The sequence below is a fragment of the Hylaeus anthracinus genome, unplaced genomic scaffold, assembly GCF_026225885.1.
Source record: "Hylaeus anthracinus isolate JK02 unplaced genomic scaffold, UHH_iyHylAnth1.0_haploid 3, whole genome shotgun sequence".
Taxonomy (NCBI): domain Eukaryota; kingdom Metazoa; phylum Arthropoda; class Insecta; order Hymenoptera; family Colletidae; genus Hylaeus; species Hylaeus anthracinus.
The window spans coordinates 5,637,041-5,664,111 of record NW_026535284.1 but is presented as its reverse complement, the minus strand read 5'-3'; the positions used below and the strand labels follow the sequence as shown (position 1 = coordinate 5,664,111).

At 33.8% G+C, this 27,071-nt stretch overlaps 1 protein-coding gene across 6 annotated transcripts; it reads right to left on the bottom strand.

Annotated features, from left to right (window-relative positions):
- Positions 1 to 932: 932 nt before the first annotated feature.
- On the bottom strand, positions 933 to 26,015 carry LOC128893972 (uncharacterized). 6 transcript variants are annotated; one of them, XM_054155317.1, is made up of 13 exons: positions 25,742 to 26,015; positions 22,241 to 24,466; positions 22,027 to 22,160; positions 21,670 to 21,805; positions 21,013 to 21,171; positions 18,825 to 18,963; positions 18,157 to 18,383; positions 15,910 to 16,232; positions 14,436 to 15,008; positions 13,602 to 14,303; positions 12,428 to 12,587; positions 11,229 to 11,397; positions 933 to 10,570 (listed from the first exon to the last, which is right to left on the bottom strand). In XM_054155317.1, exons 2-13 carry the CDS (start codon positions 24,324 to 24,326, stop codon positions 10,384 to 10,386), a joined length of 4,995 nt encoding a protein of 1,664 aa, XP_054011292.1. In that variant the 5' UTR covers positions 24,327 to 24,466; positions 25,742 to 26,015; the 3' UTR covers positions 933 to 10,383. The 6 variants fall into 6 exon arrangements, with proteins under 6 accessions (XP_054011292.1, XP_054011287.1, XP_054011291.1 ...); XM_054155312.1 differs by having other exon boundaries at positions 13,602 to 15,008; XM_054155316.1 differs by having other exon boundaries at positions 13,602 to 15,008; positions 18,157 to 18,371.
- Between the last annotated feature and the right edge of the window lie 1,056 nt (positions 26,016 to 27,071).

The following is a 27,071-nucleotide window of genomic DNA, read 5'->3' as shown; positions in this document are numbered from 1 at the left end:
GTTAAACTTAACTTAAGATTTTTGTCACCAAGTACAGGTAGGTGAGGTTAGATGACAACCAATACTAGCTGGATTGTCGGTACGGTTGCTACACCGTAGGCGCAGAGGTGCCCCTGCAATGCGGCAACCTATACTAACCGGTTTGTCGTTTCGGTTGCCATGTCGTAGGCGCAGAGGTGCCCCTGCTATGCGGCAACCCATACTAACTAGTTTGTCGGTTCGGTTGTCATCTTGTAGGCCTAGCGGTGCCCCTGTTATGCGGCAACCAAACCAGAAATTTTGTTAGTTCAATTATCACCTCGAAGTTACCGCGTGCTCGTTTTCACAACTACTACGTTCGTTAAAATAATACTTGAAATCTAATTCCAACTGTAATTGTATCAATTACTACTTGTTGTTCTTAAAAATGATAATCAAATAATACTTTAAGAGTTTTATAATAGAATAGTGTATTGTTATTAATACTTTCTATATTTGTATACTGTACTTGTCGACTTCTACACTGTAATTGTATCAATTACTATTTTCTTTTATTAAAAATCATAATCAAATAATAATTTAAGAATTTTATAATAGTCTATGTATCGTTATTAATGCTTTCTATATTTGAGTTTTGTTTCGACTAGTACAGTTGGGAAAGAACCACCTTAAGAGTAATAATAGATTTCATATTACAAACCTTCGTATTGAATGAGAAAGAAATTCTAAATGTAGTTACATTTTTCGGCCGGATTACCAGAATGACCCTTTAATTCATAATTATTTGATAATAGCTGCTTGAAATAATTATGAAACTTGGCATATGTAGAAACTCGAACTATTATTATTATTTAAATGCAAGTCCGTCTCTTATTGAATGATTATCACTCCTAATTCTTCTCAATCGTATCCTAAGACTCATGCACGTAACACGGATAAAGAACACAAAGCGATCGTGTAATCACAAAATATGTATTTGTGACAAATTTTTCCATAGCTGAACAGATATTGACGTACCAAAGTGACGAACGATTTCCGCAGCAATTTATAATACGTTTGACATGAAATAATGTTAAAATATAATCTTACGGGTTACGCACTGCATTTTTCTATAGACGACTAATTTACAACTCATGAAACACCCTGTATAAATGTAAAATGTCGTTCGCAGGTCGAACTAAAAATCGCGTTTGGCGACGTGCAAAGCCGAATAAAATTTAAGCGACGTAAAAAATAATCCGTACAACAATTGTTTCCTTTCTTTTAAATATATTTTCTATCCGTCCGTTAAAATTTCTTCGAAGTGGATCGTGTCGGATTATTTAGTACGGTGTTAAATAATATTCCATTTCGATTTTTTTACCGTTATGTACACGAATCAATTGAAATTATTAAAATTATTATTATTTATATATATATATATATATATTTTTTTTTTTTTCCGCGTATGCCACGAATATATGCGTCAAAGTGTTATCGATAAATATTAAATACAAGTATAAATGAGAATACTGGGAATAAAAGAAGACCATCGATGTCGATCTACACAAAAAAATTGTCAATAGTGTGCGATTAAAGGTATAAAATATAGGATAGACGGTAAGAATCCTTGGATGTTACCGAATCGGGAAATGTCACGCGCTTACATTGTTTGTTACGTTTGTTTAACACTAGGTTTACTAGGTTTAGTTATCATTTTCACTCATTCTAAATCTCATAAGGTTCTACAGAAACTGTTTATAGTTTTCTGTAGTCACTCACGTTAGCTTTTATTTGTATAAAGAAACAAGCATGTATCCAAATTCATTTTTCTTCGAACCTCCTAATTAATTTTTGTAAATCGACTTCATTTATTAAAGCATTACTTCAGTAATACTGACTTTTATCTGTATAAAAAGACAAGCATGTATTCAAATTTATTTTTGTCTGAGCCTCCTAATTGATTTTAGTAAATCCACTTCACTTATTAAAGGATTACTTCAGCATTACTACTTAATACTGTCTTTTATCTGTACATAATGACAAATGTGTATTCAAATTCATTTTTCTTCAAACCTTCTAATTAATTTTAGTAAATCGACTTCATTTATTAAACCATTACTTCAGTAACACTTTAGTAATACTTCAGTAGTCAAAATTTGACGAGAAATCTCCAGTAAACCTAGTATTAACTCAAGGATTACAAAAGAGGACTCCAAACGTGACGTTGACTTCTCAAAACGTTGAAGCCCACCTGCTTCAACAATTTATGCAATGCCCTAAGTTTTACCAAAAACGAATCTGGATGGAATTGGTGAATCTTGATGAGAATACAAAATTAAGTAATATAAAACAAATGTTAGATTCTATGGTTTCTAATGGTCTCGAGACAAAATTTTACCCCTATGAAACTAAATAACATAATTTTGAAGATAATAAATCTGAATTATACATACAAAATTGTATTCTGAATTATTCATGAATTTTGGCGTAGTTGTAACAATAAATGCTACGACAAACGTTAGACTATCTAGGTTTCAATTGTTTTGATATTTTACGAAAATTTTATTTTCATAAAAATGTTCACAAATATTCACGTGGTGATCGACGTGTTAATTACCTTCTGCACAGTGGTAGATAATAAAGAACTAAAGCTAATACTATTAATAATAATAATAATAATAAGTAAATTGGAACTTGAATTGATAATGATCATTGATGAATTACTTTCAAGTTACTTATAAATAACTCGTACTTAACATATGTATATTTAAAACAAATTAAAAGAGCAAACAAAAATATTCTGTAAAATTCTGTTTCAATCAAATATCGAAGCCACGACAAAAAGAAGCTTATATTATGTACAAGACTAACACTTTACTAGCCAAAATTCCTTTTGGAATTACTAGCTATATTTCTTTTCATAAGCAATGTCATTGTTTCAATCTTGTATATCTTATAGACTGTGGATTTTTATATAATTATAAAAAAAATTGAATGTGCAAGAAACTACAAAACGCAAATAAGATACAATAATATAAAAGAATATTGAAAGTAAAGTTCATATTAATAATATGGATATAATATGAATCATATTAATAAATTCATAGTTTGGTTCAATTTTTATAGGTACGTTTGCAAAGAAATTTAAATGTGCAAAAATCTGTAATATGCAAGAATGTAAAAAAAGACATTGGAAGTAAAGTACCACGACCTAAATGACCGTTTTCAAACTTTTGTATACAATTCTTCTATGCAATATATGAATTGTATAGAATTGTTTCATTCATTATTCAATCTCTTCATTACATTTTGTTCGTTAAATTTTGTTTTTACAAAATTGGAATCTGTATAATCTAACAATATGTGTTAGTATTCATTTTGTCAACACTATCAAAATTCACTAATCCAATCCAGACTTGTTTTCTTTAACATCTGATCTTCAGAATTAATTGTTCAATTCTTTAATCCCTGTCCCTTTAAAACTAGTCATTTGTCCTAATCATGGTAAAAATAGTTACAAATGAACAGGTCTGTAGATGTATCAATGTTAGGTTCAATCTTTGTAGATGCATTTGTAAAGATTTCATTTAGCATAAAGATCCACAGTCACTTATAAACTATAAACTCTCTATCCTATTAATTACGTAGTATTAGCTTCAGTTCCTCATTAATAACAATTTTGCGCAAAAGCTACTTAAAAGTTCAACGTTACGCTTGGAAATCTTTCCTCCTCTTCTTGTTTTCTTGTTGGACAATAACAGTTACCCAAAAGTGAAACGAAAGGCGAGACGATATCGAAAAACATAAGAGGCATACACGTTTACGGAATACGGATTGACAAAAAGCTTAAAATAACGAAGGCAATCATCATCACCACCAGACGGTCGAGCATTTCTGTTCTGGGTCGCGCGAGCGCAAGAATCTGCGCGAAGGGTCGCTGGTAAAATTCAACTAGCCTCGCGCAATGAAAGTCCATCGGGTTAATCGGTTCGCGACCTGGAAGTTTTATTTTTATTGATGGCCAGTGGGAGCCACGCACGCACGAATAGTGTGCCTGCAGCCTCGAACCTTTTCAATTTCACACTCGATGAGAGCTCGTCGGCTACGTACGATGAACAGAGGATATGCAATGTTTTTTTTTTCTCCATTTTCTTCTTCATCTTCTTTGTGCAATGTTCCCATATTTACCATCGTTAATGTGTATTTCGGAATTTGTCTCTTTTCCTTCTTGCTGAGGACGCGTCGCAGAGAACCACGCTTAGAATTACACGCAAATGCGAATTACACGGTATCTACACGTCGAGCAGTTCGGCCCTTCAACAATTTCTTTTGTCTTGATAAAATGCATCGGCGCATCGGAGTCGCATACGAGACGCGCGCCCACTTATGCGATAAAAACGAATACAAAACTACTTAAGATACTTCAGGGCTCTCGTGGCCCGGTTTTTCCATAGTTAACAGGTTGAATACCATGGTGGACAATGGTGTACGCTACTATACTTTTATAGTAGAGACTCTATGTCATAGTAGCCCACAGCAACTTGGTTCCACTCTGAGTCTAGCCTTGAATTTCATCATTTTTAACTAACAATTATCCAGTCAATCGCATAGAACTTGTTTTTAGGTTCTTGTGTATCTGTTAGAATGGCGAAAGACGTAAACTATTGTAATGAATCATTAGATTTTACGCTGTACCATATTAATACTTTATGTAGATTGATAGCCTATAAACACAGCGATTTGGGTCCACTCTGAGTCTAGCCTCGAATTTAGTTATATTCAAGTAACAATTATTCAGTTAATCACATAGAACTTGTTTCTAGTTTCTAGTGTATCTGTTACAATAGCAAAAGACGTAAAGTATTGTAATGAATTATCAGATTTCCTGCAGTACTATATTAACATTTTACCAACCATCAGCTTATTAATCAACTTTTCCCCATGACAACCAATATAGTAGAACCTCGATTATCCAAACACTGACTACTCGAATTCTCCATTAGAATCCTCTGTTATGTCGAACTCTCCAACGTACAATACATTATTTAAAACATTTTAACTTAGACGATCCATACACGATAAAGGATATAACATTTGAAAATTTATAATTGGAGTTACGGTACGAGGCGTAACAAAAATGTAACTGGAATATATGGAATGAAATCTGTTAAAATTATGTGATTTAGCAGCTAAATAGATTTGGAATCCTTTAAATTGTAACCAAATTATATTTAAGTTTAGTATTTATGATTTCTATTATCAATATTTGTATTCTACGTTTTGAAAAACATACGAGCCTTTTATTTTAAAAGTTGCATAAGTCATAATTACGATTTAATCATTATACATATCTTAATTTAAAAGCAAAGTGACTTATGTCATATTTAAAATAAACAGTATATGAAGATTAACAAAAAAATATTCTATTATCCAAAAATTCGCTTATACGAACATCTATGTCCACCAATTAATTCGAATAATCGGGATTCTATTGTACTTTGTTCCCTATTATTGAGATAACATTTAATGCTCCCATCATTATATGAATTATGAAATGTTATACAAATAATAATTCGAAACCGATTTTAATAGATGAAATAAATATTATATACCTAATACTAATGCTATGAAAATAGAAGGATATTATTAAATTCAAATGTATGTCCATTCGCATAATTTAAGTGAAAATTTTGGATAACGTAAATTGTTCCTTTTATCAAAACTGAAGTTTAGTTTCAGTAGACGAGGCAAAACTACTAAATAAGACTTGGCACTCAACCTGTTAACACCCTAACCGAGTATTCCAGGTGAAACCTGTTACCTTTAGGTAACTTTAGTTAACTTCTTCAGAGATTAAATGACCCACTGATATATCAAAGTATAGACCTAACACAGATAATTCTACATTAACTTAAACCTAGACCACCTAACATAACTTAATGCAGACCCAACATACAAAACATAACCACGTAGCCTGGTCTAGTCCAGATCAACCTCGAACCTATTTACTGGGTTAGGCCTAACCCACGCCTAACATGACTTAATTCTGATCTAACATTCAACGTAACCATCTAACCAGATCTCTAGCCCTGAACAACCTTGAACCTATCAACTGGGTTAGGTATAGTTAGGTCATCTATATGCTGGGCTAGATCTCCTACCTACTGGCTTAGGTCTGGGTTACATCGCCTACCCAATGTGCAAAAATACCTAACCATACCCCTGTTTGTAAGTACAATTACTAAAAATCAAGTTCAGAACTGATGAATTTTCATTTCATTTCATTTCATTTTATCCCATAAAGTCCATTTCTGAATTAGATCACTTACCCATCAATTACCAAAATACATTCACATCACCTGTTTGCAAGAATAATTATTAAAAATCAGATATAGATCTGGATTAGGATAGTATCAGGCCTGGGTTAAGTCTGCGCTGATATTTCAGTTTGCTATTTGACCCTTGAAGAAGTTAGCTAGAGAATTACAGAAGTCAAGCTCCCAGAACATCGGAGTATCTTATCCAAAGGACACAGTTACATCTGGAAATCTTGGTTTTTAGGGTGAACCAAAGGTTTCTCTAATCTTCCTTCCTTTTTTATTTCTTACTGAGATATTTAACCTTGGTTATAAATCTAAATTAGAACGAATCAGAAATAGACTTGTAGTTCATTAATAATGCAGTAATTCAAATTGAATTGACTCCTTATCCTTTACATTGTCATCCAAAAGATCTTTTATGCTGTATGTTGTTTTTTCTTAAGGTTTCTTCTACAGTGTACGTCCCACTCTTAGGTCTGCAAATTGAAGATATTTTTAAACACAAAAATTGCAATACATCCACTAAAGGCCCTTCTTTCCAATACCATGAAACTCGTCACGATAAAATTTTCCATTAATCCCCAAAAAATTCACAAATATACGCCTTCATTCAGACTTATTATTCCTACCTAGGAATTTCCAACTGAATGCCAACCTATAAACAAAATCTTAAACTATTCAACTATATGTATATAATTACAATTTTTCCCAGCTAGGTTAAAAAGTAAAAGTGGACCAGTGTGTCAGCCACCGAGCCCCCAAAAAATTAAACATTAGACCACAAAGATAAAAGGGAAGAAGATCAGAAAAGCCTTGATTCGCCATAATCGCATCGAGTATAAGAAAACCACTTGTAAAAGACCGCAAGAATGGTGTGCTGCATCTACATGCGCCGCGGTTTCTCAACGTTCCTGCGATCGTTCTCTATTTAGGCTCGATTATCACCGATATAGCTAGTCTGCGAATCTTCATGCATTTCTAGAAAACTTGAATGTTTAAGAAACTACAAAATGCACCCAGTATACAATAACACAAAAAAGCATTAAAAGTAAAATTCATATTATAATATTTCCAAAGTAAACTCCCGATTTAAGTTCAATTATTGTAGCTATACCTTTGCAAACATTTTACTTTACATAAAGATCCACAGTCTACTGATAACACTGATTACTGATTTTCTTACTTCCAGCATATACGGCGCACGAGGACGCTCGCACGTTTTCATCGACCACATACGCACGTGGAACAATATTCGTACTACTAACACGAGTTCATACGGCATGCATCGTTCGTATGTTAATTGATCGTTACAGATAAATTAATAAATACATAGAAATATATTAAATCGCCAAGAAAGCAATTTGAAAAAACGAAGAAAAAAAAAATATGTTTTGGTATAACAGGTTTATCCCTCAAACGTATTCCCCGTCGTATAATAGTTTCAATCGTGTTTGTTTTTTCAATGCGTCGCCACTAGATTATTTTTCGCATCGCACACACGCATACACAGACAGGAACAATCACGGGCGCTCTCCCCCTCTCCCCCCTAATTATACTACATACAATATTTTCGTTCTATCGGAAATAACTTAGTCTCTATATCCAATATATTAGATATTAAATAATAATCGTATCGTCAATATATTAATTTTAAATAATATAATTTCTAACAAAACACCCGCCACTCAACAAATAATCAAAAATATACGTCGACGTTTTATCTTATTTGGAATTTCAGTAAAAATAATTACATCCTAAGGTCTTCTACTCATTATTATAAACTCTTGTGTAATATAATTATACTATCGGCTAACGTAAAGTTTCTCGTAATTCGCGAATACGTTTCTTTTTTTTTTCTCTTTTTTTTTGGCATACTACGATGCGATACATTAACTATGCGCTAATGAATAACATGTGACTCGAAATAACGAAGATATAAGGGATATTATCATACAACCACTTTTTTTTCCTCCCTAATAGAATAGAGATTGTGATTTCTCGCCAAGTAAAATAAAGCGATAAATGTTCGTTAAAATATATTGTACAACGTGTGACGGGCTACGACGTAAATTGATTAGTAAAAATCAAAGGTTTTGCGATTCCCACTCAAAAGAATGGTAAGATTTCATTGTTTCCTTAAATGGAAAAAAATCGACAGTTTCATTCGACGCGGCAAACGAATAGTAAATAATAAATAATTAGGTGTACCACATGAATACTGTGGCTTTATGTTTAATTATTTATAAGTCTAGTTTAAACAGATCTATTCACTCGCCATTTTGGTAGGTACATTAAAGCAGAACCCTCTAAATCCTCAACTTGATCTCTGTTACAATGTATACATACACATCAGTACACATAACCTGAGTCTCAACCTGATGGTCATTGCTAATGCATCTATACAAACTGTGCTTATTGCTATTCTTCTACAGTTACTGTAGTTATCAAGCACACATTCTGTTAGAATAATAATAATGTATATGTATGTAGATGAATTGTAGTGGGCATTAGGACTTAGGTTACATATGTATACATAGAATCATTATAATGGAGACCAGGTTGAGAACTTGGAAGATTGGTAATTTAACACTAAACCTAGCCACGACAGGTCATATGACCATTTTTAAACATTGACATACTGTTCTTGTATGCAATATATAAATTATATACAATTGTTTCATGCATTCATAAATTTGGTACGAATTTTGCATTTCATTGAAAAAAGTGTCTTTAAGACCAGTCATTCGTCTAATCACTGTACAAATAGGTACAAATGAAACCTCAGTAGGTTTAGTGTTAAAACACAATAATAAAGTGACTCGTAAACATTTCTACTCAAACTAAAGTTATAAATGTACAAATACAAAGGCTCAGAATTAATTTCTCCACTCAATAATCGTTCTAAATAGTTTTCAATGACTCGATAACGTACTCTGTAAGTGACTCTGCTAAGAAGCGTATGATCAACTTAAATATTAACAAATTCCCCCTCCCCCCAAAAAAAATAAACAATCGAATACGTTCCGTGATATGGCAGTTTGGATAAATCCGAATTGGAATTACAATTAGAATTTCTTCAACTCCGTTAGTCTTGTGTAACTGTTCGAGTACGCGAAGCTTAATTTCAATCCAATCAATTCCGTTTCGCGACGCGTCGCCATCAACGGTCGCCGATTAAAAACTGAAACTTACGTTAGTTACGCGTGTATTAAAATAATGCATGCGCATGGGCTTCGCGAAGATCGTCGCGAAACGCGAAAGAACAACGGTTTCGCTTGTTGCGTTGTCCAAATAGAAGAACTCATCGCATACATTACTATTTTCGCTAAATGGTCAAGTACCCCAGGCGTTTGATTTCTACCTTGAAACTGTTCGAAGGTCCCCTCCAAGGAGGCCGCCGAGATACACACCACACACGTATTTGTATCCCCAATGTGAAAAATACTCGTTCAAGTGTTATAAATACTATCTCACAAAAAATATCATTCTCTATATAAAATTGTCAAATTCTATTATCTCTCTAAAAACGTGATCCTGTGGTTTCTTTTCGTCGATGCTTCTCGGTCTACGTTCCATCCACGAATTTCATTATTTCGTTCATCGTTGGATTTGATTAAACGATTAAAATTTCCACCGCAAATTAGAAACGTAGAAAAAGGGCGAACAAGTTTGCACAGTTGTTTCACGGTTACAGTACAGTTCTCTCTCTTTTAGCAAAGGTGAAATTCATTTTTCCTGCGTTACCATGTCCTACGAATCTGGTGCTTTCTCGTCCCCTTAAATATGGAGTACATTTTCCACCCAAAAAAAATGATTAAAGTGACGTAAACCACTTAGTAAAATAAGTAATTCATTAAAACACAACTAAAAAAATCTATACCTCCGGTAGAATCCTTTTACCGTAACAAAAGTAAATCTAAGTCTATCAAAAAGTTTCTATATATATATACGTATAACGTACGAAGATGGACTTTTGAAAATAAAAATAAATCGATTAACGTGCAATTACGCTTGAAGGGAGACCTACGCCCAGTTTCAATTTATACTGCATACTTTGTGCATTCCATTGGTTCCTGTTCAAAGCGTTTTATAAAAAATCGAGTCATCCAGGATTCTTAACAAGTTTTTTACCACGGTAATCGTAAACGCGCCGACAAAATAGAACCATGTCCGAGGACACCGGTATCGGGGGCTGTCGATTTTCGCGTGGATAGATCTGATCGCCCGGTGGAACTATCAAACCGGGACTCTCTAATCCTTCCTCGATTCGCCGCAAATTTTTACGGTACCTGCAAATTGCGTTAATGTTCACATATTATCATATACAATGTACTCATTCTTAACATTTATGTCTAGATGCAGCAACTAACAAGGCGTACGATTTTAACAGGTCGAATCGAATTTGGTCTCCTCCCTTAACAAAATAGTCATCTCTACTTCTCCCTTTAGTTATTTCAGAAATTACCAATAACAATATTACTTTATAATGTATACTTCTACTAATATATCATTTGTTAATGGAGTATTTAATATTTGTTCAATTTAAACACCCTTGTAGAATAAGTTTCAACGAATTGTTTTCGCTATTTTTTTAAATTGAATGGCAATAACATATTGCCTATATTCTGGTATTTTTTGCAATACATTTCAAGAAATCCAAGATCGATTCTAAATATTTAAATAACTAACTCCCCTTCTTAGCCATTCAGTTGAAAATATAAACTGACAATTCGTTTTAAGCAATTCCATACTTTAAAGTATATTAAAAGTTTGCGTTCTTTCATCCATTATATATACGACTATATATATAATTTTTTGCAATGACACGCCATAATGAAAATAATTAATTTTGAAACCTACCGAGAAACGCATTACAGAGTGAAACTTTTGATTCACTTCAAAATTTGTGTTCATACCGCGGATAAAAAAAAGGAGACAGTGACTCACCGACAGTATTCATTGAATGTCAAAATATAACATTTATCTTCTATACAAGCAACACTGTTCGCATCCCGATGCCGTGAAGCGAACACCTCGTCTTCGGTATCGTACTGAGTTCTACCTTGCTCTGTATGCTCTGGTCTATAGTACCACAACAAGGAAAACATCATTTCACCTGTAAAAAGGAAAGTTTATTTCTAGCTTATTCACATTATTTCAGCTGTGTGGATAATTGGAGCCGTTCATTTTGATAGCAGTGTAAGTGTACTTTTAATAAAAAAATATTTTAATAAAACATGTCGTTAAGTCTTACCATGAAATTTCATAACTAGTCTGCGGTTTTAATGCATTTATAATAACAATATAATTGTATTGATTGTAGAACACATTCACCTTACATTATGTATAGTCTATGTACATATGTTTTCCTTATTATTGTACGTCATAAATGCATAAAATCCGCAGTCTAGTCATAACAGATCAAAATAGAATTCATTGTCATAGGGGGAGTTCAAGTTTTCCTACTTACCAATATAAGCAAGTATTTAGTTTGATAGTGGCGCAAGTCCATTTTATAATTAACTATTATTAGTTATTTTATAAAATCTCCATAAAATCAACTACAGAATTTAAAATATTTGGATGCAGATTCATAAAAGGAAAAACAAAACAGTTTAAAAATATAAAATCATCACCTCTATACAAAATTGTTATTCCTACATATACCTCAATATAAAGATATGAGTGATTTAGTGCACAATATTCCACGTATGCACCACAATTACTACAAAAATCTTTCTCATACTTTAAGATGATTTAAAGTAGTACCTAAATTAAGAACCATACATGTTTGTTACTTTGAATGGATAATTCCGTTTAAAGTTATATGTAATTCTGTTTCACAATACATGAACAAAAGATTTAATTCTTTCATAGTAAAACATAGTTCTTTTGAAGAAATCTTAAATTCAAAGCAGGTAAATATAGTATAAATAGCATTATTGAAGGTGTGATAGTTTTTATAGCGATGTAAGTCCATTTATAATCTCGAAATCATTAATTTCAAACACATGAAATGAGGCTACTAGTGATCATTTCTACTAGTTCATAAGTAGTGATACTAGTTGATTTCAAATTGTATAATTTATGAAATTGGACTTATACCGTTACCAAAATGAACAGCTGCATTATATGTGTAAATGTACCGTCATCTGGATTCTCCCATAACGCGGCAATTTTCGCTACGTATGGCAAATCAGCTTTTCGTGGACCGCTCTTTAGTAAAACGCAGTCACGGGGTCTCAGAACGTCGCCACTTTCGTGTTTCATACTCGCGTAGCATCGACGTATAGCCGATTCTTCGTTCTGGAAAAGATTCAAAGAGTGAATATAATTTGGAACATTGCACAATATGAACGATATAGCTGGATAAGGGGGTCAAGAGTGACCATGAAACAAATTCGACTTGCAAAGAATCATTCAATAGCTTATAATAAAAAACAATATATGATACATTTCATATTGTTATCTCCACTTGGAAGGGATTAAAGAGTTTAAATCGACAATATTATTTTTGTCTGATTTCTCTCATAATATTTTATAAAGAAACACTACTTTATAAAGTACATTTTGTCTCCTAAATATTGTACCATGTGTTTTATTTTTTATATTTCATATATTTCTGCACCTATTTATTTATCTCTGTATATTTTTCTAAATGAAAGTATATTTTGTCTTCTAAATATTGTAACATGTATTTTATTCCTTATATCTTATATATTTCTGCATTCGTTCACATCTTTGTACATTTTTATAGGTGTAAGGATCTTTTATTTACTGAACCATGTGTTTTATTTTGTATGTTTTATATATTCCGGCATCTATTTATTTATCTCTGTATACTTTTGTACATTTACACGTGCCATAAATGCATAAACATCCTCAGTTTAGAAATAATAACACAGAAGAAGTCAACCAAAAACGAAAATGTCAGTTTTTACACTTTTATCCTCCTCTAACTCAAAATACAGACCTGAAATTTGCCCCATATTGTTTCCTCATAAGTAGGTTACGGACGTTAACGCATTTTTGGCAAATGAAAATGTGTACAAATATATAACGAGTTTGCGTATGAATGCAAAAATATGTGAAGTATTAACAATAAAATCCATGTTACACTGTTTACATATCAAAACGTACTTTTATTTAAATCTAAATAATTAGTAAAAATTTGACTTTGTATGAAGATCCGCAGTCTTACTTATAAGCTATCTAAGCTAATGCCCCATCGCGAGTGTAATTTGTTTTTAGGTTATGTTTGCCATCCTCATCCAACTATACCTTTTCTTTTAAGAGAAGATGTAATAGTCACACTGTTACCGTTAAATAAACTTTGGTTTCAAACGGGTCGCCCTCCCAGCTCCATCCGTTACTCCACTTGGGCTTTAGAAATGTTTTTCTAGTCAGTATTAAATTCTCACTTCCAACTGTACACTCTTCCACTTTGGAGGCAGACTTCTTTACGTACACTTTCTTCGTACTCTTCCGTTTCTTCTTGATCAACGCTGGCTTCTTGGCGATTTCGACAACGTCCTTCCCCTTTATTTTAATTGTACTATCATGTTTTTTACTGTTATCCTTCACCTTCGTCTCCAGGCCCTTGGATTTCCCTTTCCCTTTAGATCTATTTTTCTCATTTGCCTTCAACTTTCGCGAGTCTACTTTACTTTTAGACTGGGCACTCTTACCAGTCGCCTTCAACAGCTTCTCCGTTGTCAAATCAACCTTCTTAGTTATCTTTCTCACAGCTGACAACAAATTCGCTTCCTTCTTCGCCTTCTCCGACTTATCATTCCCTTTATTCTTACGATCTTTCTTCTGTGTCATCTGCAAGCTCTGCTGTATGACATTATCGATAGTCTCCATGATGGAGGTATCGCTGGCTGCGTGCTTGAAGCAACTCGGAATACTATTACTCGTGCTCTGCTTGGAAGTCTTGGGCTTTTTCATTGGATTCTCGCAGCAACTCGAGTTCTCTACCTTACGTTTCTGGTTCTGACCCTCTTTCCTAGGTTGCTTTTTCTTAGAAACACAGGAATCGTTGTTACCATCGATTTTTTTAATGAGAGATAAAATTGGTATGGTAAGCTTCGTCGAACAATCAATGTTATTCAAATCTTGCGAAGAACCAACGGAAAGAGTCCTCTTACTTACTTTGCGTTTCTTCCTACTGTCTGACAAACTGTCCAAGGACAACTTCCTTTTAGATACTTTCTGACATTTAGGGTAGTCCTCTTCTGCTCTTTGTACGCTTTCTTTATCTGTGGCCTCCTCGATGGTTTCCTGGACAGTCGGCTCGTAATCTGGCTTCTTCCAATTCTCGTTATCGATCACGACCACGTCGTTTAATTCTTCCTTAACGTCAGGGTCCGCATCTAGTTTGTCATCGAGCAATATACCAGAGTCCTTGTCAATTTCTAGAATGCTCATCTGGTCCTCTTTCATACATTGTTCACATTTCATTATGTCACACTTGTAATCCGATTCACACTTAACATTACAATTAGCAACACAGGACAAGTTGTCGCGCATTTCCACACTACAGGATTCGCACTTCACGTTATTATTCTCCAGCTTAAAGCTGTGAAACTTGTTGCCTGGACACGTCGCCACAGCTAGCTTTTCGGTGGGCGAGAGTGTTTCCATTTTAACTTCACAGGTCGACGAGCAGGCACGTTTCTGACACCCACACTTTCCTAACTTATCTTCCGCAGAATCTTTTTCGTCCTAGAAAGATCATCGACTCGTCAAATTCTCGTAAGAGCGTGTTACAGGTGTTTATATGTACTGACGGTGGTATTTATTCTGACAATTGTTGCATGCGATTAGATAGCGATTGTGAGATAACTCAGGCATTCAAGATACTTCACTTCTTCATGGTTGATGTTGACGCTGACTTCAGTGGGTGTACGCGATGTCCTTTGAATGAGATACAGTAATCGGTAGCTTGGGTAGATATAATGGAGGTCAAAATACTTAGGCATGGATCTGTTTGAGTAGGAACAATTGTTAAGATTCGGGTTTAGGTCTGGGCTAGGTCTATTTGAGTAATAACATTTGTTCAAATTCAGGTCTAGGCTGGATTAGGTCTATTTGAGTGAGAACAATTCTTATAAATCAGGTTTAGGCCTGAATTAGGTCTGTAAATACTAAAATACTTAGACATGGCTCTGCTTGAATAAGAACAATTGTTACGATACAGGTTTAGAGCTAGGTAAGGTCTGTTTAAGTAAGAACAATTGGTAAAACTCAGGTTTAGGTCTGGGTTAGGTAGGGTGTATTAATCCCTGAAGAAGTTAACATCAATACTGACAAATCGTTGGAGTATCTAATTCAAAGTGCACTGGTTACACCTAGAAGTGATAGATAATATCAACCATGTTCGAGTAGTTATAAATTCATAGATATTTACGTGAAATGTTGCAAGACGTACAATTAGAATCAGTTTATTGCTCAACATTAATTACAATAAGTAACTTCTATGTTGTCATAGCGATACAGGGAACACAACAATATCATGTGTAACGAGGTAGCGATTAAGAAACAATGAGAGGTGCCCAGGGCAAAAGATAAAATTGATAAGATAACGGAATTTGATGTTATAAGCGTTGAAGAATGTAATGCAAACCTTATCCTTGCAATCCGAATTTTGAGGGCGGTTATGTCCACCGACTAGATTATGAGACGGAGGGACCGAGGGTTGGTTCTGATTCAGGTTGCGATGAGTGTTAAGTTGGACGCGATCCGTATCCCAGGCATTGGCACCGTGAGGCGGCGCTAGCCCGGCTAGCCCCCTCGCCGGCGAGGGCGGACCTACCAAAGCACTGGGCGGCAATGACAGACCGGGCCCCGATACCACTGGCGCTCCCTTACCATTACCAATAAGGGGCCCAGTATCCACGTTTTTTGGACAAGATTGCATCGGGCATGGGCAACCCTGGAAGGCTGCATCTAACAGAAAGCATCTCAATATTTACCAATGTCCTATTTTACATGTAATTCGCCATTCTACGAACAAACAGAACGTTTTCTCAAGGGGTCACAACAGTGTAACAGTTTCATACAAATTGGTTTGACATCTCTTAACAATTCTCTGAAAGATACCAGGTCAGAAAGTATATTTTTGCATTTCTTGAAAGATACCAGGTCTGTACAAAGAGTATCTTTTCGTATCACAATACCAATACCAGAATATATTTGGTTGCTGTTGACCAGATTACAATTGAAAATCACAGGAATATATGTTAAGAAAATGAACATCATTTGCGCTGCAACAAATTGTCTAATAAACTATAATTATAAACTAATTCAATAGAATTAATTTCTGAAAGAAAAACGAACAAAGTTCAAATAGAAAACAGCCAGGTCGAAAGGGTTAAATGTTCCATAAAACATAATATAAATTTGAAAACAATTTAGTCACATAGTTTCTTTGTAAAAAATTACTTAAAAATACCCTCCTTCTTGGGACCCTTACAGTGTTGTGACTCCTTAATTCAACAAATATTCCACAGAATTTATTTTCACAAATTTCTCCGTCTCATTAACAACCCTTAAAAGGTAAAAGGACCATTGTAAATACTATTTTACCAAGAAAAAGTCGTACGCCTATCCCTAGCGTGATGCCCTCGATAGGACTCGACCGATGGCAAGATAACTGTAATATATCTTCGGTTACGCATAAATACCTCTTCTTATTCGAGACCTCCTCAAGAAAAAATAAGCTTTTATACGTGTTTTTAACACTTTGGCTTCGGATGACATACATCCATTGAGATTTTCAGGTATGTATTTGTAGAAAAGTAAATTTATGATACATTATAGATCTTTCGTAAATGCTATAATGCATGCTTCTTGAATTAGAATAGTTATATATATGGTTTCAATTTATTGTTCTAGTTTGTCATTGTTGACATTGATACTGTAAGTTAGAGTAATAAGGTACAATTTCGATGATTAAATTTTGTTTAAAAGAGTTGCAAGACAATATTGCAATCTTCTACATTTTGACTTCTTTTCATGCATACCGTTCAAAGAAAACATATTAACCTTTACAGTATTTTACTATGAATAGAATACCTTTGTATTTCCTAATTAAACAATTGAGAACCATTCATAATTCAATATTAACCTCTTGAGGAACGAATTTTAAATGGATCTTTATTTGCTCTAATCAAATACATGCAAACTAAAACAATTTTTGTTTAAAAATTGATTTTAACATACAAATATACAGTCTCACTTTATTATAGTATATTTTTTAATTCTCAAAAGCATTGTGATCGTAAGTAATGGTCATTTTGATATAAAAGCAAATGTAGACATGTGTGTTAATGTCCCTCAAGTGTCTAATAAGAGTAAATTATGATGTATAATATATAATTTTGTCATAAAAACAAACGTACGCACATGTACCAATATCCCTCAAGAGTTTAAAAAGAGTAAATTATGACGTGGAAAAGTAACTAACCCGTTTCCTCAAAATTCCTTCCAAACCGTTAATTATTGAAAAAGTTACCCTAATTTTTTCCATACTAAGTTTGATTGAAAGAAATGACGCGATCGCTCCGTAGCCAACGTGTTAATACTATCAAGAGCCACTCATAAAGTGTTTCTTTCTATTATTTATTTTTTCCAAAATTGTGTATCGCTTTCCTTCCAGCCATAACGCTAAAGATTAGCGTGTCTCATATCCTTAACAATGTTACATACAATCTGATATCGACGGTTAACAATCTAATACAAGATCAACTTCGATATCACCACCAGAATAATAATTTGTTTGTGGGGAGATATCGAAACCGATTGGTCGATTGCAAAACTGTTGTCGCGCAACAATTGCATTGGTTAAACAGTAAATAATTACCATACTTACGATCTACGAAAGGTCTTCCTTGAGAATGCAAATATGCTGGATTAGGTGGAGGTGGGGGTGGTGGTGGTGGCGGAGGATATCCACCGTAATAGGGAGGCAAGGGATATTCACCGGGTGGTGGCGGAGGTGGTTGATAGTCGACGACTGCTGGACCACCTGCGGTGGCGCTACCAGGACCGCCACCTCCGCTAGACTCTTGGTATCCATAATATTGTCTGAAAGCATACCTTTTCTAAGTCAATTTTAGCAAAAATAAACGCTTTGGCTCTTCCTACTTCCCATAATTGATACATAAGAACATATATAATTGATTTACGTGATATAATTGATACATAACTTACGTAACTGATATAATTGATATATAAACATATATAAAAACAACAATAGCAAGTAAGATAAACTACTTGTAGACTCTTAATGTCAATAGCATTGTCTGAAAGCACACCTTTTCTAAGTCTATTTAATCAAAAATAAAGATCCTCGTTATTATTGTGATTATAAAAACAACAACTATTGGGATATGTTGAAAAGTTCAAAACTACTTGTTTCAACCAAATGTTTTAACTCTTTGCCAAGGTTTGAAATAAAAATGATACGTCCAAAGGACAGTGTTTGTACTCAGAAGCCTCAGTTAATACCAACTATGAACAATGATGAATTTATCTTACCTTCTATATGTTGGTGCATATTTATAGTAAGGCGGTGGGTGAGCATGTGGATGAGAGTATGCTGGAGGATAACACAAATCTGGATATTGCGGCGGTGTACCATAATATTGAGGACAATATGCCCTATAAAATCCGCCTCCTGAAAAAAATAGATGGAATTCATAGTATACAATTTATATATATACGAATATTAATAACTAGACTGCAGATGTTTAAGCAAATTGATATTTTTACAGATACAGAAAAAGAATTGAAACTTAAATGAAAGTATGTCTTATCTTTTACATGGTAAAACATGTACATTGTTATAGATATTTTATATATTTTTCTACAGTTAAAGATCTTAATTGGAGGCTCATACAACTGAATTCTAACAGTTGATACAGTTTAGGACTTACACTTGGAAGTTTCAAACAATATCAACTTTATTAAAGGTTTTTAACTACTTGTATATATTGCAACTAAAAAAGTATAATGTTGCCAGAGATCTTATATTATAATCTAGTTTACAATTTCCTATTAAAAATCATACTTTTACACTTTCGCATATTTCCATACTAAGGCTAATAAGCATTAACTTAATGGCAATCCAATTAATCTTTTAAACCAACATGATGGGAAGCCTGTCGAATATTAATATCCATTTGTTGATTCATTAAACATCTGCAACATTATTTTCTAACTACTTTCTATGAATAAACCTATTATTTATTTGTATATTGAATATGGTTCAAATTCAAAGAAACAGTTATCATAAATAATTACTCCAGAGTTACGTAGATGCACAATGATAAGACCCAAACACGCAAAAATCTGAACTCGGTCTTGTTCGAATTATGGCCATAACATGAGTAAACTTGTCTTTATATTGTAAAAAAAGAAATTACTAGCGTCCCGTAGAGACATATGATAATAAAGTTGATTGGAGATTCGTTCCATTTTCGTCAAACATCCAGAAAACGTGAAGTGTCTTGTGCACACCGATCAGTGATGTGATTCGTTAAAAAGTGATTGAACGATCGAGAGATGAGTCGAATGCATGAACGAATTGAAGGAACAGTTGAGGCAATTTGACAATCATGCATTCAACAGAGAGTCAACCACGAGGATATACAAGGCCATGGAGATTTTTACTCAGTAATATCGTAAGTTCGTTTTATTTTCTAGATTATTTAGAAATGCTACAGAATGCTACTCTCTTTAGAGAAGCTGTTCAAACGAAATTTAAAGAAACTTTGTATTTTTAAAAATTAAGGAGGGAGGGTCAAGTAAAATTCAAAATTTTGACCTTTTTTTTGTTTAGAAAATTAGTTTACCATTTGGAGAATGTGCTCCGACCATTTCAGCTAAAACTTCGAAGTCTAAGAGTACCTACAGAGTCATTAAAGTGATGCACTCCGAACGGTACACGAAGGACTATTTTTAGTCCGGTAACTTTAAACGCATTTTTCTCAAAACACAAAATTTCGCGTGCCGTGCAATGTAGCTTAGAGATTTCTCAGCCGATTGCTATGAAACTTGGCACAAAATATTCCTTAAACTATCCTCCTTTGCATCCACCTAAAGGTTCTTTTAAAAATTGAAATAAACAATGTTTTTAATCATTTATTTTATAACAAGATTTTTTTAACGTGGCGTGAAATTTTCAATTTAAAATTTTATTTTCTTTAATTTAGGTTGATGCAAAGCGTGTTACTATATTTTAACGAAAAATTGGTGGATTTTTTATTTCAAATAATTAGAGTGATCTGTGCGTTGCACGGCGCATTTTCGAGAAGCCAACTTCAAACAGCTACTGTTCATTCATTTATGAATATTTTTACATAAAAAAAATTATATAGATTATTTAGATGCTACAAAATAACAAGTAATTAGTTGTAAATAAATATATATTACGCACTCTTCAAAAATAATTCAAGAAAAAGCGGTTGTTTACTTGACCCTCCCCCCTTAAGCAATCTGCAAAATTAAACAATCTTTCGAATATGAATTTCTACAAAAACAGGCACTGTATTCCAAAATTCTAACTATAATACATGTGAATTATGGTTTTATCTTGAAATGTATATAACCATCAAGAATTTAAGAAAAATAACCAGTAAGAGCCCTTTCCAAAAGAGGAATTCTATTTAATATATCTAAACGAATCCAAAATTAATTGCAATGCAAACTAGTAATTTGTTTTTACCTGTACTGCTAGTTCCTCCAGAGGTTGTAGAAGTTGCAACTAAATCATCCGAGCCTTCAGAATTTTGAGGAGGTGTCGGAGTTGGTTCTGGTGGAGGCCCTTTGATAGGTGGCAAGGTTGGTGGGTGTTGTATCAGTGGTCCAGCCGGCTGATAATACCCTAACAAACAATAGAATATTGCATGAACAAATAAACAATATGAATATAAGTAATATGAATAAAACAAATGAATATTGTAACAATGATATATTAGAATATTATATTCTTATCTTGTTTTCTTATATAAATTTATCTCTCAAAGCTTGTTGAATTGGAAAAACTAGATGCATAGCGTTTGAAGAAGATCGAATAAAGACTGTAATATAAAAAGAAAAAATCTTGGTGTAAAGATAAAAGTTTCTATTTAAGAAAACATAAGTACTCTTGTTTTATTTAGCAACTTCTCAAATAGTATATTTTCGAAATGTATATACATACCCTTGTAAAATTCTAACAAACACCTTGATACGCTGATTAAATTTTCTCATATGAATATACTTTAAGGGATACATTCGCTTATTAAAACTAATTTTTCTTTGTACATATTTCAGAACCCAAATAACTCGTTTCTATTACAATGTTGTCTAAACGTTGTATATTGCATTGTATTTAACTTACCATGTTGATGTGGAGCTGAGAACGCAGAATGCCTTCGAGGCGACATGTTTGGATGATTACCTTGGCTGCCAGGTGGTTGCATCGAAGATAGCGCGCCTAATGGTGTGTAAGACTTGCAGGGTTGCTCCAACTTTTGCTGTTACAGAAAAATATACATTTTTTGACTTTATGAATATTTTCAAATGAGAATTCTATAAATTAAATTGATATAATCTACTAGACAATTCTATTAGATTCTATAAATTAGATTGATACAATCTATTAAGCAATTCTATTAGATTCAATAAGTTAGATTGATTCAATAAATTAGATTGATACAATTTATCAAACAATTCTATTAAATTGATAAATACTGACCTGATCATGGAGCTCAGTAGCAACAGCTGTAGCTGCAGTTTGAGTATGACTGGTCGAACTTATTCTGTACTGCATGCCAGCAATGCTACAGAACCCTTCATGGTGAGTGGATCGAGTTTGATTAACATAAACACCTTAAAACAAAATTCCCAATTTAAACAATAACAAACACACGAAAACATTCGTCTACAAGTAATACAACTGATTGTAGTACCAGTGATAGTAACATCTGTATCCTGATTCACGATAACAAGCTTGTTGGATGGTGTCAAGACATCGTCCTGCTCCGAGTTTTGCCTCGTTTTACGTTTCTCGATATCTGAATCAATTTGTTTTCGCTTCTTAATGATCTCCACTTCTGATTCGCTGGAGGAATCAGAACTGCTGCTGCAGCGATTCTTTTCATCCGAGTAGGAAGCAGCTAGAATCGCTGTAGCGTTGAGACTCGCCATTCTTTTGCAAACCACCATGTCTTTCAAGTCCATCACTTCTTCGTTCTTCTTTCTTCGTTTAATTATTTTCTTTTTGTTATATTCCATACTCTTCTCACGTTCACAGTCATCGTCTGAAGAAGAAGAAGATGAAGAACTCTCCAATATATCCCAATGTTTTCCACGTAACCCTGGCACATTCCTGAGTTTCCTTTTTGGAATACTTTCTTCACCTTTAGTCTCAATCTTTTTCTCCTTTTCTTTTTTACCATGTTCTTCCTTCTCATCCTTAGCTTTCTTCTGTTTCTCCTTCTCTGGTTTTGGTTTACAGAAACCTCCAAGGTACGCACCACCTGTTTCGTTCTCATACAAGCAATGAACCTTGGCCAATGCATTTAAAGAAGCAACCCTGTGTCTTTTAGGTCCACTCCAGAAACCAAACAACCTCATTCGTCGAACACGTTCGTCAGAAGGAGAACAGTCTCTCTCCTTTCTCTTAATTTCCTTCTGTTTATACTTTTTTGTTTCATCATCACTTTCATTTTCTGAATTAGATGACAAAGTATTGTCACCAGAGTTATCGTCGTTAACTTCATCCTTAAAATTTGCTTCTGCTACATTTTCACTATCAACTTCTTCGTTTTTAGAGGAAACGCTGTCGTCTGGACTGACTTCGCAGGCTTTTATCTGTTTACCAGATTCAACCGCAGACGTTTCTTCCGAGGAAGAAAGTATTTGATTAGTGCTCTCCATTTGTACTTTTACAGTCTTCTTCTTTATTATTCTTTTGCCAATCTTTGAACTACTTTTGACAGACTTTTTAACGTCCTGGGATTTTGTTTGTGATAATTCTTCTTTATTACTTTTATCAATATCTTTATCTTCCTCTACCTCACTTTTTACATTATTTGCTTCAGCTTCCAAATTCAATTCATCCTTACTCGTAACCTTCTTCAGTTCGTTCGATGACTTTTCCATTTCCTTTGAATCAACTTTCTTCTTAGGTATAACCTTCTCTACCAATGTTTTAATTTTATCATCCTTCTTTAATGTACTTATTTTACTATTCTTCGAAGGCAACTTAGCTTTCATATGCTTTCTTAACTTTGGTTTCTTCTCCTGCATGACTTTACTTTTAGAAATATTAATATTCTTCTTCTTCGCCTTCTTCATTGCTTCGTCCTCGTCGCTTATCGGTGCTTCCTCGTCTTTTATCAACTTGTTTTGCTTGACATTCTTCTCCACCAAATTCTTCACTACCGATAAATGCGACTTTTTCGCTAAGACGGTCTTCCTAGAGATACCTTTCTTCTGTATCGATGTCGTTTTAGAATTCTTCTTGGTTCGCGTTAGGGAACCTTTGCTATTTATTGTACCTTTCTCGAGAAACTTTTTACATTCTGCTTTCTTCTCTTTTATCACAGAAATCTTCACGTGCTCTTTGATGTCTGGCTTGATCAACTTCACATCCTTCTTCTTCTCGTCTTTGCATTTTTTCTTGTCGATGGAACAGAGTATATCTATTTTCTCTTCATGTACATCGTTCTCTTCGACAATATTCGAGAGACGAGTTTGATCTTCCACATCATTCTCACATTTTTTCTTTTCATCCATCTTCTCAGATTTTTCTTTCCGTTTCTCTTCAATCTTTTTCTTCTCCTCTATTTTTTTCCTTTCTTCGCACTTTTCTGGTCTTTTCTTATCGTTTTCTATCTTCCTCTTTGTATCTTCCAACATCTCTAGCTTCTTGGGTTTCTTTTCCTTCTTCGCGTCTGTAATAACTTTCTCTAAGAACGAACGACGTTTTTTCGCAATTGTTGGTATTTTGGTTGCCTTCCGGGCAACCATCGCCTTTTTCTGTGGCTTCATTACTATTGTTTCCTTTACATTTTCAATCCCACAAAAATATGCTCAAAGTTCACAGAAGCCCTGAGCAAACGATCAAAACTACCTCACTGCCATTATAACGAGTAACAAGTTATCGTTACTTTTCGTGAAATTGACTGTACCTGCAAATAATACAATGGAATATTATTAAATAGATATTACAGGAAAGTAACATGGAAAATATAGATATGAAAAGGATTGCTTTCTTGAGATATTTTCATCACATTAACACAAAACATTGCTTTGAATGTTAAATATTCCTTTAGCAAGAGAGCAGTTTGTAGGTTTTTTTTTAAATTTTAGCTTAAGGTGAACTCTCATAAAAGAATTATAAAGGTGTGCATGAAGCTTTTATTCTCCTTTTTCTTGAGAAAATATCTAGGGTGATGATAAAAACAGAGCAGCTGGTCAAAACTACTGCCATAATTCAAGAATATATGAAATATCAACAATAACATACATCCTATTGGGTTTAGAAGATAAAATATACTTTCTCATTTCTTTATATGAATAGTTAAAAATATGAATTTGCATAAACATCTGCAGTCTAGTATTGAATTATCATAACTTCTCCTGAAACTGACTGTGCCTTTAATAATACAAGCGAATCTAACATTACCAAGTAGATATTATCCAAAACTAACAAGGGAAACATAGATACAAAACGGAGTACTTTCTCGATACATTTCCATTGCATTAATAAAAATCCCTGTTTCAAATATTAGACACTATTCTAAGAAAAAAGTAATTCGTAATTCATTCTCCTTCTTTCATAAGAAAATATGTAGGTTTTGCAAGCTGACATTGATACATTTAAGTGTTATTTGACAAGCAACATATTCACGAGCATTCATACAAGTGAAATACAAGCAAATAGAAGAATTTCTTAAAATCTCCTTTTCAATAAATCACTATGTGCGAATAGGAGTATCTCCAATAGATATTAAATGAAAAATAATTTTGATCGAGAGTGTTGGGTGCGCGCACTTTCATCGACTTGTTGACAAATCGATCCCTTTAAATCTCACTGCCTCCATCGTTTAGCATATATCAGAGAAACTCGTTTTTTTAAAAGCCCTTAGAAAACAGCACAATATTTCTAGAAAACCAATTTTTCCACAAAAGGCACAGAGTTTACGGTCACACTTGGAGAAATTAAAAGGACAAGGACACCAGGATACTTTTTAAATGTATCCGTAGATGGCCACAAGTGGCTAACATAAACTTCGTGTCTCTACTGATCGATGAATTTGTCACGTACGAAATTCTGCCAAGCTCGTACTCGATTCCTAAACCCGCTCGCCCGATATTCTCGCCAAGATAATTAACACGCTCGAGGCGGCGACAGGATAAAGCGATAAGGAGGAAATCCAAAGCGATGCATAATTTATGTTTACCTCTAGCGAGCCCTTTTGTTCCTACACACGGCCCGCGAACGCTTTTTTAAACGTTAAATTAATACACTAATACAGCTGACTAGTCTGCCGATTTTTCATTCGAGCACATCACCAAGAACAGCGACGACCCGGTCCTCTTGTCAACGATTACTGTTTCGGCGAGTCGAGTCTAACACGGATTTCGCATTTCGTTCTCCCAAAACACGTATCTCGCACGACGTCCCTGCCCTTTTACCGTTGCCTTGTCGGCCATTTTCTTCCTCGCGCCGCTCCCCCACCACTTGCCAAATAACAGATTTTCTCTTCGCTTCTCACCGACGTATCCGCTAGATGGAATTACTTCCCTTTTTTTGATTCAATAGTTTATTTTAAGTGCACGGGTACAGTTTTCCAATTTGCACTGTCTTTCTTTACAATTTTTACAATATGTATCTTAAATATATGTCTATCCTTTTTGGTATCCTATTTTATCTATGTATCTATATGTTAATTTTAACAAACATTATATAAACTGATATAAAAATTATATATGGTACTATGCATACACCGTATTATCTTTTGACTATTACAACAGTACTTATATCTACTCGCATACTTATATTTGTAATTTTATTATCGCATTTTATAAATAAATGTCTTTAAGCATTAGGAAAATTATTCGTTTTAACAACTATAATAGATATGAAAAAAAAAAGGAAAAAGAAAAAAACTATATAACACTTTGTATCATAATACTTTAGATTATTTATCAGTCTTTGTTTTATTTCGCTTTTAAGATGAATTACTTCCCTACCCACCAGACAAATCAAGATTTTTGATTCTCATAATGTTGATACCTTCCAATACCTTCTCACAGAGGAATCAAAGGAAACGAATCTACAGATCAAGCAGCCAAAAATGCAGCTCATTCAACGTACACACGATTAAAATTTATAATAGATATAATTCAATACCTTAAAGTAAAATGGCCATAAAAAATCAGAAAATGACTGGTAAGAACAACTACTGGCTCATATGGATCCTACTTCAGACAAATCTTCTATAGACAAACCAAAAAACCATTGTTCTACGATCGAGAGATTATAAGAAGCATGATAGTCTGGATAAACAGAGCACGAGCAAATCACTATAATCTTGCAACATCTTTAGTCAGAATAAACATCATACAGAACCCCTTGACTTACACATAATATATGTGTTTAGTTTTTAATAAATTTAGTTGTAAGTTCTATTTACAAATGTATTCATTTGTAACTGTCGATAAAGAAACTGTAGGCCAGTGTCTAATTCATTATACAAAAAATTAATATTTACAACGCATTTCCTTTTC